The 14,379-nt window shown below is 44.1% G+C and overlaps 1 protein-coding gene across 1 annotated transcript in view; it reads left to right on the forward strand.

Moving 5' to 3' along the window:
• ARMC10 (armadillo repeat containing 10) overlaps positions 1-14,379 on the forward strand; it is a 153,521-nt gene that overhangs the window by 128,606 nt on the left and 10,536 nt on the right. Inside the window, exon 5 of the mRNA XM_085654023.1 lies at positions 10,003-10,074. Within this exon, the coding sequence (XP_085510149.1) occupies positions 10,003-10,074 (72 nt within the window). The remainder of the gene's footprint in view (positions 1-10,002; positions 10,075-14,379) is intronic.

Genomic DNA, 14,379 nt, shown 5'->3' on the forward strand with positions numbered 1-14,379 from the left:
TACCTGAATCTTTTTGAGTCATTCACAGCCATGGCTTTCCTAGAGATAACTTTCACTGATGAAAATACCTTTCACCCTCTAATACTTCCACATGAGCTAGGAAAACCTCAAACAACATACTCCTCTCCATGGGCTGTGCACCGATAGATGGTAGACATATAGGAAGAATGTTGGACATATTTAAGGGTGTCAGCATAGAATCCTCTTAAGAGCAGGTATCAAAGTGGTAGAACTAAATGTAATCAGTCGTGTTGTTTAATGGTCGTGACGTGTGCACAATCATAGTTCACTCACCAGCTCTGTTCTTTTGTAGTAATTCGGGTCTGCCACTAGGTGGCGCTGTAAGGTTGCGCCTTATTTCGTATTACGGAAGTGCCAGTGTTTTATCTGAAACGCTCCCTGGGAACAGCTGCACCTGGCTCTGAAGGAACTTTAACCCTTCACCTTTTACCATCCCTCAGGCTTCTGCTCCCTCTGGCTACACTACACAGCGTGTGTGGCCCGAGCACAAGCGGTTTTCTTCCACAGCAGCACTTGCAGATGAGGGGTGTTCCCTCATCTGCAATGGATTGGTCCTCTCTGTGCTGGCACAGAGCGTGCAGAAGTCAGTGCCAGGGCACTACAATAACAAGCATTGGCATTGCCAATAGGTCTAGCTTTTGGGACCTTATAAGTATTTAGTTATGCAGCACAATATCCTTGGTGCAACAACATCAACTGTTGCATGGCTAAACACTTATAAGGTACAAGATTTAACCATGCAACAGCTGATGTTGTTGCACCAAGGATATTGTGCTGCAAAACTAAATACTTATAAGGTCCCAAAAGCGAGACCTATTGGCTATGCCAATGCTTGTTCTTGTTGGATTCAGGAGAGCAGGCCAGATCTGAATACCATTTTTTAGAGGATTTCTAGCTATAACTTGGTCTGTTCTAGTCTCTTGGAGCAAGAGGATATCGCCTCTCAGTTTATGACAGTATTCTACTATTTTTCATCTTTGACAGGGTGTTTGAGGCGTTTTATATTGAGTGATAGAACCTTAAGGGAATTGACAGACATGGTATACATTAGGTAGCGGTTGATCGCATAGATGGGTGTCTGACACGAAGGTGGGGGTTTTAGAAGTTCTGGCTGATGTGATCTTATAAACAATCAGAGGATCCTGGTTTGTCTCTTTGGGATATACCCTGGGGGGGGGGGGGGCTTCAGAAAGGAGTAGTAAGTGAGATAAAAGAGTGAAGAAAAGGAAATGAAAATCCATAAGACCACAGATTGTGGAGACAGTGGTGGCCACAGAGCCGCCAAATGTTTGCTCTACTCAGGGGAGTCTGCAAAAACGCGGGAGAGCTATCGCATTTAAAGGAGAAAGTGTTATTTATAAGATAAGTAGGGCAGTCTAGCGGGTTGTTTAGTATTGAGGGGCTGGCATACGCAAAGTAAGCTTGACTGTAGTGCTTGTTAAGATTTAAAGACCTGGTGGGGATGTAGCATAATGGCATGAAATAGATAGCCAAACAAGCGAGTTGTAAAACTTGCTGAAGAGCACTTAGCGATTAAATTGTTAAATATCTCAGTATTAAAAATACTGTGCTTAAAAGAAGCATGGGTAGTAAATCAGAAAAACATGCACATCAAATCAGTAAACCATCAAATAAGGAGTCTGTAGGGAAACATGCACAAATCAAACATGCCGTAATCAATTAACAGTCTGATTAAACACTAAGGTTGTAATGTTAGCGATGCAAATGGTAAGGTTTGAGGGTGGTGTGAGTTGCTGATGGATATCCGTTTCCATTGTACCCTTCGTCGTATATCATGCACCCATATCATGTTCGGTAGGTTGTTCTTCCCAAACCACCGTGTATGGTTATGGTTGGGTGTGCCTAGATCTGTGTAGGCTATCATGATCAGAGGAGATATAAGTATTGTCTAAGTGTTTGGAGGGCTTTGTGTATGAAAAGGCAAATGATACAGTGAGAGTGAATGTTATCGCATCATACGGCCAATTGAGGGTGTCTCGTTCATTAAGCCCGGGGTTGGTAGTGAGTCAGGAGGGAGTTTTGCTTCAGTGGAGGTGGAAGTGGGTGGCAAGCTCAACTTTTCTTAAGGTCAGAAAAGTAGGAGTGTTTGCGTTTGTGGGTTAAAGCTATGGTGTGGTGTGTAGTGTAGTATAGTATAGTGTGTGTAGTGATACACGAGGATTCCCCATCATGGGCATAAAGGCCTATTTGTCAGAAGCATGAGAGTTATTGATCAGTGGGTGACTGTGGTTTCACTCAAAATGTCCTCATCCCAGAATCTCTGCATATGAAAGGGGGTCGCAAGGCGGGGCTTAAGCACATAGGTGCATCTTAGTGTAATTAACTAGCAGGACAGTAACACATTCGTAGTATAGACATCATGATCATAACGTAGATAACGGTTGCAATATAGGCATTATGATTATCAGGAGGCACTGATTCTTCATTTACACAGACCATTCAACATTTACGAGAGCAACAATAGCAAGCCAGCTTATGTCAAGAAGGAGTAGCAGAGAATAACGTTTAAGCATGAATCTTAAGTATAAAGCTTGAGTCTTATCTGACAGTGTTCAGGAGGAGTCAGAGTTGTCAAGGAGTGGTTCGGGATTGGGCTGAAAGTGACGTAAATAGTCATATCATCTTGTTGCTGATTCTGGATGTATGCCTTAAGTTGAGCGGGGTTGTCAAAGATAAACGTTGTCCCCCATTGATGATTTTGAATCTATCCTGCCCAATGAAGGTTAAGCTGATGTTGAAGGTGGTGAGAGAGTTCTGTGGGGCTAAGAAGCCTTTTCTCCTGAAGACTGTCTCTTTGGCATAATCTTGAGCTATTCCAATCTTGCCGGCATTCCATATGAGCATTTTGATTTCCTCATGTGAAGGAGGATGGACACAGAGTGCTGAAACCTGAGGGGTCTGAAGATAAGTGTGTTTGGGGTTTTTGCTCCTGGAGTAAGTTTAGTGGGCCCCTTGTGAGCTCTATCCATTTCGGATGGTCTCTCAAATGTGTTGCCAAGAGTTTTCAAGCTCCATTATTCAAGGAACGAGATGCAAAACGGAGCTTGGTTTTCTGTCCCTTCCGTTAATCCAAAAATTCTTAGATTTACTCTTCTATTTCTGTTTTTGAAGTCAGTGATGGTCCAGGAGAGGCTGCCGATACGTTTGGTTGTAGCTTGTGAGTTTTTTTTATCTTTGCGTTTCTCATCTTCCAGCACACCTATTCTTGATTCTGCATCACCAGTGCATATATGTGAGGTTTGGAGGTCATTACACATATATTTCAGTATGTAAAAGGTCAGGGTTTGCTTGGGTGCTTTGAGCATGGTCTTGGAGGGAAGAGATAATGGGAAGAATTAAGTCAGTTTTCTTGCTGACGTCTAGGGTTTGTTTGGGTTTACCCGTGACTCAACAATCGGAGGGTCTTGTTTAGCCCTTTTTAGGACTGCTGTAGGAAAGTAGGATCTGCTTTCATGGTTACTCCACTTTTTGCTTGTGTTACACTGTTTTCTGACTAGTCTGACTGGGATCCTGCTAATCGGGACCCCAGTCACTGTGCTCTCTCCGTAGATTTGACATGGTTAGTACTGGTACCTTCCTAATTGGCTACTGGTGTACCCTTCTAAGTCCCTAGTATATGGTACTAGGATACCCAGGTTCACTAGGTGTCTCCCATGGGCTGCAGCATGTATTATGCCACCCATGAGAGACCACTCTAACTGTGACTACAGGCCTGCCTTTGCAGTCTATTTGTGTTGGTGCTAGCACCACTCACAACAGATATAAGTTTCCTTATATCTGAGGTCACTTCACCACTAAGGCAGGCCTTTCAATCCTGAAGGCAGGGGCTAGGTTATAAGCGTGAGGGTGCCCTGCATGAGCGGGACACCCCCCTACAAACGCTGTAGTCGATTCTCCAGGCTTTGGTTGCCGCTCTGGCGCGAAGTGGGACATGGAAGTATCCTCCCCTCTGTCCAGCCCCTCCTCTAGGAGGGATCCTGGAATCCTCCCAACCCTTTCCCTCAGGTACCTAAGTGCCTACCTGTGGGTGGCTCTTCAGATTCGTCATTGGACAAGTTTCACATCTGAAACCACTTCTACTTATACCATCTGGGCACTTTGGACTTCGCTTTGGTGACTGACACTGCATCAAGGAAGACTCCTGCTACTCCTGGTCTCTTCGTCCTGCAAGTCTTCTGCGTCGTCTGTGCCTGTGCTTCATCCAGGTTCTTCTCCAGGCCTGTGGGCGTCAAAGACACCCGAAGGAATCTCCCTTGGAGTGAAGGAGTCACTCTCCTGCATCTGCAGGCATTGCAACTAAGATGACCGGTCTGCTGCTTCTGACGTCCTCCAGACTTCAAAAGGCCCAGCAACACAGGCTGTTGTTCTGGAACTCCCTCGAGGCGTGCCCTGTCTTTTCAGCAGGTTTGAGGCCAGTATCCCTCGTCAGACCTGCTGGAACAGCACCCCGGTGCACTGCGTTGATTAACGTTGCCAAGGCTTGTTGACTCTCTTCTCCAGAGATCTTCGGGCTCCAAGTAGCTCCAACCTCCAGCATCTCTTCCTGCCAAGATCTTAATCCTCACCGCATCCTCTGCAGTGTGGGCCTGCATCTTTGGTGAGATGCTCTCGGTCCTCTTGAGACTCCTGTGCCTTCGGCTTGTGGGTTCTCTTGAGGGTCTTCTTTGGCTCCAGTGGGCTCCCCTGTTTGCTCGAACCCACTCTGACACTCCTGCGCTTGGTGAGTCCGTTGGACCTTGCTGGTCCCGACACTGCACCTTCTTCGTTTTCAATGTCTGTTGCTGCTTGTAAGTCTTGTTGGTGCTCCCGCCGGACACTGACCCCCTCGTTCTCGACTTCTAATGTGGGACAGCTTGTGAATGGCTCCTGGTCTTCCAGAGCATTGCCTGGTCCTCACAGCTGTAGCAACAAGGTCATTGTGAACACTCCTGCATCTTCTATCATCGGTGGTCATTGGTCTTCTGTGCCTCCTAGTCATTCCTGAGTGGCATAAACTGTCCCCTCTGTTTGCAGTTACTCCTCTTCAAGAAACCCTCCTTGGATTCCAGGGGACTCTTTCACCTTCTTTGCCAGCGGATTCTTCACTGAAGTCCTCCATTGTGGTCTACGGCGGTTTCCGACGCCACTTTGCACCTATGCACCCGGCTTACCTGGTGTAGACGTTCTGGTTCCTGGTTGGGTGACTCTTCAAACTTCCATCTTCCACGTGGTTTTTTCAGGGTCCTCTGAGAAGGGACCTTCTGCTTGACAACTGTAACCACAACTTTCCCATTGACTTGCATGGAGTACGCTGCTGTGTTTCCATTCTGCACACAGCCTCTGTGGGGTCCGGGGTACTAACCTTGAGTGGTTCCTTGTGTCCCCAGCTCTTCCGAGTCTTCTTTTCCAAGTCCCGACTTTGGTCTTAGTTCGCATTCCACTTTCTTAGTATATGGTTTGGTATGCTTCCCTCGAGACCACTGTGTATTTGTGCTACTTACCTATTCTACTTTTGAAGTATTGTGTGTATACTGTCAATATATTTTTATAACCACACTGTGTAATTCTTTTTTTTTTTTTAACCTACACTATACGATTATTTTCGGTAAAACAAGCTGCTTAACACTCCTTCTGGATTAAGCCTGAAGGCTGCTGTCCACCCCTACCACTTAGAGAGCTTTCTATGGGTGTCTAAGACCACCATAAGGGTTGCCTGGATTAGTGCAAGGCGCTTCACTTAAATAAGTGTGCACCATATACTAAGCCAGGCTCCTACAGATGCTTTCTGATCTTTGTAGTCCTTTTCTCTGGAATCCTTCTTGTCTTCCATACTTTTTTCTTGTTTGGGTATGTTTACGTGAAAGTAGCCTGCACTTAGCCTACACTTTCTAAGTAAACTCTGCATTGTCCTCGGTTTGCCTTTTTGGAGCTTGGATGAGGAATCCTACTACAGTTACACAAGAGACATGATTAACTTTAGGGTTAGCATTAGTGACAAAATTCACAGCTCAGTATTGATGCCACTATATTTTACCGCACAAATTCTTGCAGTGCAGCCTTTAATGAAGTATCTTGTTTATTGTTATTTTCTTTATCCGTAAAACAATCACTCTAAAAATAACCTAGCCTTATAGTGTGTAGTTAGAGACTAGGAGATTTAGCCTACACTCCATTTCCGCCCCCATTTTTCAGCAGTGTATAACACTTTCTTAACTTAGTGCAACATGGTCTTTATTGGTAGGATTCACACTGCCTTCGTTTGTAGGATTAATATATTTTTTTGCAGGTACCTTCTGGAGGTTATTTACTAGGGAAGCAATTGTTGACTGGAGGTAAAGTTTTAGCCTTATGATAAGGTTATGGAATTTACTTAGTTCTAGATGTTCTGTTAGGATACCATGGCAAATACTTAATATAGGGAAAAATTCCAGCTCCCGATACAGAATACTCCTAATTCTGCAAGTAAAACTTAGTGGTATTTGTCAGATTTTAGGCATCAAAGTAAGGCATCAGCCCACCCAGAGAATCAACCATTATAATCCTAGATTGATACTGACTGGTTCTTTCACCCCTACACAGTGGTTCCACCTATCTCCCTAACTACTTATGTCAGATCCCCATGGAGGTGCTAATAATAGAGCCCTTTAAATATGTAAAACTTGACTCTATGTTTGAAGCGTAACATCTGTCAAAGAGTCCCCACTCCTCCTCCTATGCCAATAATTCCAGCCGTCACAAAGGACCATTAATTTAGGGAACTTTGTCTATTTAATGCAGAAAATGCCCATTTCCACTGCTTCGACTTAGCGGGTGCTGGTGTACCATATTAGCTCATTTGCATCTCCACATCATGAGTAATCCTTGTCCAACCAATTAATTTATTGCGGCATCCTTTAAAGACGATAGCGGAACAGATTGATAGTTGGAACAAGATAGGTGTCTATTTATATGGAGGAGTAAAGAAACCCATCTGGAGACATCAAAGGCCAGACTTCAACTGATGAACCCGTCACCTTTCGAATCTGATCCGGATTGAAAGTAAAACAATGATAAAGTGAATAACAAAAAATACAATGCAGTTTTCTAGTTAACACACACATGGACCCGCGTTTCACCATTAAAGGGCGTCCCTCAGCAAGCATTGCTACTTTCATTCTTTACATAACTTTCTTTTATGTTCACATGTCCCTGCTTGTCTGTACAATGCCCATATTAGTCACACCTTGCTACATCTCCCACACACAGCGTTTTCCGAAGAACACCTCCGTTCAGCACAAATTAGATTTCGGAAGCATGCACAGCCCTGTAGACTTCGCCCTTTATCTCAGCCTGAATGAGAGGTGTTGTAATCGGTGTTTGGAATTACAACCTTTTCTGTGTGGCTAAAGGCAACCAAAGCTTTACTGTTGGAACATGACTAATCACAGCTGTTGCACAATCGTCAAATACACCGCACATATCATTGCAAGCTAACTTTTTACTTATTAAAAAATTGAAACTAATGGCACAGGGTACAATGTAAAGTCTACAGGAGGTTGTCTCAACATTGCTGGACCGGAAGCTGGCTGACACAGCTGTTACTTTCGAAAGGTGTAGGCTGTTGTTGCCAGCTGCCATACTCTGTGTATTAAGCCTAGTCTCCTTTCCTGTACTTATCCCATATGCATCCCCATTTGCAGGTGTCTCTCATTCCACCCCCTCGGTAAACATGGAAAGCTTTGTAGACTGCATCATTCTATGTGAGTGAATGCGTCCCACTCAGCTCTGTATTGGCTGCAGCAAAAAAATGTCCTTAAGTCATGGAAGTAAATTGATGAGCGTGGCACTTCCTTTGGGGGGCGTCTTCAGTCACAGAAAATGAAAGATAAGTGAAATGTTTCCATACCCTCAGGCCCTAGAATTAGTTCTGTAAGAGAGCTTGGTCAAAATAATAGACTGATGAGCTGACATAGGACTAATCACTGTTGTGGCAATCACCGTCATGTCCTCAGGGCTAGAAATAGAGGAAAGCCCACAGGAACCATTAGAAATACGGCTGGTATCACAACTTGCTGTAGTCCAGCTCATAAAACAAAATAAGAACTGCAGTGCAAAACAGAAAGTTTAATATTGGAAACATTCCTACATGTAAGTCAAAAGCAACAACATAAAACTGAGTTCAAGACAGACCTGTTGGATTAGTTAAGCCTCAACTATTAATCCATGAGAACACCTTATATTATACTGGTGTGAAATTTTCATAACCTTCCTAAAACTCCCTTTTCTCCGACTTTATGAAGGGAGCAAATGTGTTTTACTTTGGACACCTTTGCTTCATCGGGTGAGTGATTTTCTTGATCTCTATTGATTCCACCAAATTTGGATATTGGAGGTCTGGCAGTCTTCATCAGGGGCCAGTTGTACGACCATTGTAAATTGCGCCTCGCAATTTGTGCTAGATTGCGAGTCGCAAATTGCAAGTCGCAATTTACAATGTACTACAGTGTACGAGACACTGATTGCGATTCCCAATGGGGTAGCAAAATGTGAGGCCCATGAATATTAATGAGCCACTCGCAGTTTGCAACCCCATTGGGAATGGCAGGCCCTCCCAGGTATGGTGGCCTGCTGGGCTCAGCAGACCACCATGTCTAGGACTGCTTTTAAATAAAGCAGTTTTTTTTAATGCAGCCCGTTTTCCTTAAAGGAAAACGGGATGCATTTCAAAAAAGAAAAATGAAACGCTTTTGTTTAATTTTTTTAAGGGTAGGTAGTGGTCCCTGGGACCACTGCCTGCCCCTCAAAAATATTTTCACCTGCATTTGCAAAGGGGGAAGGAGTCCCCTCAGAACCCCTTCCCTTTTTGCGAATGCATTACCACCCTCTTGAAGAGGTAGGTAAATTGCGAGTGTTTTGCGACCGCAATTGCGGTCGCAAAACATTCATACATGGCTTTGCAGTCTCTATTTTGCGAGTCGTAATTTATTTGCGACGAGAAACACAGTGTTTGTACATTATGCCATAGGTATTAAGCATGCGCAAACAGGTCGCAAACCTGTTTGTGCATGCTAAATACCGTCGTACATCTGGCCTCAGTTGTATTGCTGCACCAAAAACAGTGATGGATAGCTTAACTAGACTCTCCGCCTTGAATCTCTGGTGAAATTCCTTCATAAGAGCCGTGGAGTGTGTCTGGTGCGCAGATAATCATTGTAAACACTTCATTTTTTTACTAAAATGTAGTAAAAGGTAACAGAATCATGATCTATGAAAGACTGATGGCTCCAATTCTAATGTGCTTCCAATCCTATCCTGTTTCAGCTACACCACAGGCGCGGCAAAATATGCCACACATTCCCTGCCTGTCATTGTTCCCCCCAACATAAGCTGGGATTTCAGAATCAAATTAAGTAAATATTGAAAAAGTTTGCATCAAGTCCAGTACTCGGTTTAGTACATTATGAAAACATAATTTGCCATTTCAGCATACATTGATCATTTGAAGTGACTGGACCAAATAGTGCTCCAGTTCGAGACCAAAATATCTTTGCTGATTTCTCTCCCTGGTTTCATACTTGGTATACACTGGGTATTGGAGATCAACACCCAGTAAAGTATGTGATGTAAGGGAGCTATGAGGCACCTGTCTAATGTTGAGACAGTTATGGTAAGAATTGACCCATGCGAGAAGTCATCAGTTTTTGTCTGAATGCTAACGGGTACTACAGAGTGTTGAACAACAGAAGCAAAGGGTTTTTGATGCGTCACTGGTGCTGACAGTAGTCATCCAATCGGAGGCAGATGCCTGCTGTGGTGAGGATTCTCTCTGATGTTATGGAAGGAAGAATTCTCTGAGTAACGCATTTGGATTCAAAAAGAGAGGTTTGTGTATGGAGGTTTGAAGGGTATTGGGAACAATTACCAGAAAGTGCGCCACAGAATAGGGTAAAACGAGTTGGAGAATTTACCTAATGTATATTTCCCCCGTGTTCTCTCTTTCAGATTCATGTTTTGAAGGTGCTTGTGAATTTGTCTGCAAACCAATCGCTCACAACAGATCTTCTGAGTACTCAAGTAAAGTATACTCAAATGACATTTAAGTTGTTTAAAGGCAATGTTCTCTCTAATATTTTTACTCTCTGTGTGGTAATTATATGTTTGTGTGCATGCTTTTCTTGGATGTGTGTGTGTAAAGTTTGAGGGGGATTAGGACCCCCTACCAATTCGTTAAGAATAATTAGTTCAGTGATCCATCTTAAAGGATGTATAGTCGTCGCAAACGCTGGGATTTTGCGAATCACAGGCTTGTGATGGCAAAGTTTTGCATATTTGACCCTAAATTGCCATAAAAGCGATTGATTTTATAAACCCTTCTGAAAGGAGCTCCATTAAATGAGTTATCCAGTCCTATAAGATGTGCTAAAGTGTAAAGACGCATCACTGCTTTGTGGAAGGAAATGCATGTTCTGTCAGGTACATTTTGTTACTCACTTTTAGAGACCCAGATAGCTCTCACATACACAGCAGAACATGAAAAATAATGCCACAGCACAAGTATTGACCATAAGCACTCCTGTTCCATGAGAAATGTCCATCATACATCATTTTATGGGATACATAAATAACATTTATTTTAGAATGTCATGGAATTTGCTCTTCAGAAGCCATGTGCTACAAGAATTGTGTTCATTAGAATTACCAGGCCCTTGAACAAGGTAATGGGTATTCTGTTGATACAGCCATGCGATGAAAGTTACTGTGTGCAGAGAGCACTGGTCCATCAATTTCTAGACCACAGAATAAGGCAATCAGAATTTCTGTAATACTAATATGAACTTTGATAGTTCTGTTCCCCAAAAGAGTGCAATGACACCATTCACCGAAGAACATTTAAAGATATCAACCAAAACCACTATGTCTGTGCCGCATGCTAATCCGTTACTGTCGGTCCTTCACTTATGCAGGCATGGATTTCTTTCTCTCCGTACTGTGCCACAGAATTCCTGTCCATCGGTTACAATGCATAGAATGAATGAATTCTTTATTTGTGTGGTTACTAAAAACCATTACAAAATACAACATATAAAAATGGCAGAATGAAAATCTAAAAGAGCAAGTATATGTGCAAAACATTGTTAAAATCACCTTTGCTTTCCTAGATAAAAACACTGCAAGTGATAATCAGTCTTTTAAGATGAATAAGTCTGTTGTAAAAAGGTGGCCAGCCAACAACCCCATCAGCGCCCACCTGACAGCCTAGGGGCATATGTCCATCAGTCTTGCACGAGTATAGTGGACAAATTTGCCGAAGTTGGCCATATGCTTCACTATGTCCAACGTATTGAGTCGATGGACTGCCTCGTTTGCCGTGTGAGTGCCCAGTTGGAGGAGAATGGGCCTGAGGTAGATTCTGCGAAGTAGCCACAACGCTGGGCAGCAGAGTAAAATATGGGCCAAAGATTCTCGTTTGTAATTGCAGAGGCGACACTCCTAGGTGCCCGGCCTTACTTTTCCCGGATGGATATAGTTCTTTAAGAGGGAGAGGATGTAGTCTGGCTGCTAGGATCCTATGTAGGGCAGGTCTCCCCACAGGCTGCGTAAGATGAGGTTTGAGGCTGGGCAGTGTGTGGGGAAGGCTTTGGGTCTCGTGGAAGCCTCTTGCGTTCAAGGATTCAATATGCGAGAACGTAGGTGTTTGAATTCCAGACTAATTAGGTTGTTCCTTGTGCAGGCTGGTAAGCGAAATAGCTTTTTGTAGGCTGTACATTGTATTTTTTTTCTAGGTCATGTGCAAAATTCCCTGGAAATGCCTGTTGCTCATAGTTGAGGGATGGTAGTAGTTTCGCCCTCAGTACTCTTTGGATAGCCATTGTTGTTGGTCTATCTAGGATGGCGTATAATTTGCAGAGGGCTTGAGTGACCTTTTTCCCTTTCTGCTGCAGTTTGTGAAGGTGGACCCGTGGGTGCCCCGTTTAGCTAAGCCAAGCCCCCAGATAGTTATAATGTTGTACACAGTCCAAGGTCAACGGACCCAGCCTCCACTTAGCCACTTTTTTCCGGGTAGTGGCCAAAGATCACTATTTTGGACTTGGTTGGGTTAGCGACCAGCTTATTTTTAGCATTGTATTTTGCGAGGGCGGTGAGTGCTTTTTGTAGACCGATTTTGGTGTGGTCCAAAAGAACCAGGTCGTCAGCGTATTGCATCAATTGGATCATTGTGTGCCCAATCCTGGGGGTGGCTAAAGTGGGTCCGTGCAAAGCTTGGCCCATGTCGGCTGTATATAAATTGAAAAGCATTGGAGCCAGGACGCAGCCCTGCTTTAGCCCCCGATCCGTGGCAATTTTCTCTGTGGCAAACTCGCTAGAGAGTTTGACCCTTACCCAGGTTTGTGAATACAGCGATCTAATAACTTGTAGTAAAGACGGACTGATGTTACAGCCTGCCAGTTTCTGCCATCTACCCCGTCGAAGGCTGCTGAGTAATCAATAAAGCAGGCAAAAAGCGGCAGGGTTTAATGGGCCACCGCTTGATGAGCTAGTTATGACAGAGCAATGATATTGTCCACAGTAGAACCCCCTGGTCTGAACTCGGTCTGAAAGAAGGACAAGAGACCTTCAGTACAAACCCAGTCCTCTAGTTCCGCCAAAAGGGTACTTGCATAAGCCTTGCCCTCAATGTCCAACAGGGCGATCATGCGGTAGTTCCTGGGGTCAGTGTTAGGCCCTTTTTTGTATATTGGATCCAGCAGTGATCCCGTCCAGGAATCTGGAACAACCCCCAACAGCCTGCATTCGGCATATAACTGGGCCAAATTGTCTGTCCAAAAGTCTGTATCTTCCTTAAAGAGGGAGCCAGGCAAACCGTTGGGGCTAGGTGCCCCATTGTGTCGAATCTTTTTTAGGGTTTGCAAACTACTCCTTTACCTGGGAGGGTTGAATCATCCAAAGGTACGGTAGGCTCAGCTGTGGTGTTCCCAACTCCCTCCCCTAGTATTGTGGGACTATTTGGAAGAGTTGTGTTCGAATCGTCCATGTACAGGGTTTTCACATGGGCTACCCAAGTGCCCGTGTCAAGTGGGTTCTCTCTGTTAGTGGCCCCATGTTGTTTAGATATTGCCAAAATTCTTGGGACTTACACGGTGCCAACAACTCAAAGATCTTCAACCAGTTTGCCTCCATGAGTTCACGTTTTGCTTTCCAAACCTGTTGTGAATGGCATTTTGCAGCTAATTTGAGTTGCATTTTGGCAGACTCTGACCCGGATTTCTGATAAACTCTGCGTTTAGCGTTTAGTTGTTTGGCGCTTTTCTTTATCGCTGGGATGTGTCCTAAGGTATGTGATGAATTTGTGGGAGTAGAAGCAATGAAGCTAGTACGTAGGCAAGATTATCCGATTCCTCTATAATGCCCCCATTTTTTATGCCAGTTTGCCAGCCTATCCACGTTAGTTTCCAAGGGTCAAATATATTGATTGACATCGGCCCCCATTTGATTCTTCTGAGACGTCTATGCTGTTCTTCCCCTTTGGATGCCCCAATACAGCGAAGGAAATAGCGAATATCCGCTGTGATGGTTAACCAAACGATTAGGGCGGCATAGTCGCTTTCACTCCGTGGGTGCACAGTATAGTTTGATATGAGTTTTTGTAATCTCTCACTTAATAAGATATAGTCTATTGTGGTCTGATTATTGTAAGTGGGTGCAAAGAAGGCCCCAGGCTTAAACTGTATAGATGGAGAGTGCGTTTGTTGCCAAATTATATGCCCGCATAAGGGCATTGAAGGTCCCGGTGCTCCCAAAGCGGTGGTTTTGAGGTACAAAGTCCCCTATTTTGTGCATGTTGAAATCCCCAAGACTGATGGGTTCTATAGATGCGAACTGTAGAAGCAGAGTTTCAATCGGAGTTATCAATCGAGTAAGCTTGTCCCTAGGGCCCGGCCCATGAGGGTTGTAGTAGACATTAATCAGAAGTATTGATAGCGTCGACCGTGTTAAGGCCTTTCAGGGTACCAGCTAGGAACATGTCTGAGGAATTCTTTATCTCTGTGAAATGTACTTTCAGTGAATGCTTAATGTATATGGAGATCCCCCAAATAGGTTACCTTTGGTGGCGGGTTTGGAATATTCTGCAAAGCCTCCTATTGGTGTGGGTGTAGTTGCCCATGTTTCTTGGGCACATATTAAATCAGCCCCTTCAAGGAATGTAGTTGCCAGTGGACTTTGCAAAACCTTGGTGATCCCTGCGACATTCCAAGTCATGATATTTAATGTTTGGATGTTATCTGAAGGGCGTCTATGCTGGACAGAGCCATATTCTTAGGAGGGGCCGAAACTTTGACAGCGAGGACTCCTTGTTTGGGGGGGACTTGGTGTTAGGGT

This window comes from Triturus cristatus, chromosome 4_1 (genome assembly GCF_964204655.1).
Source record: "Triturus cristatus chromosome 4_1, aTriCri1.1, whole genome shotgun sequence".
Lineage (NCBI taxonomy): Eukaryota > Metazoa > Chordata > Amphibia > Caudata > Salamandridae > Triturus > Triturus cristatus.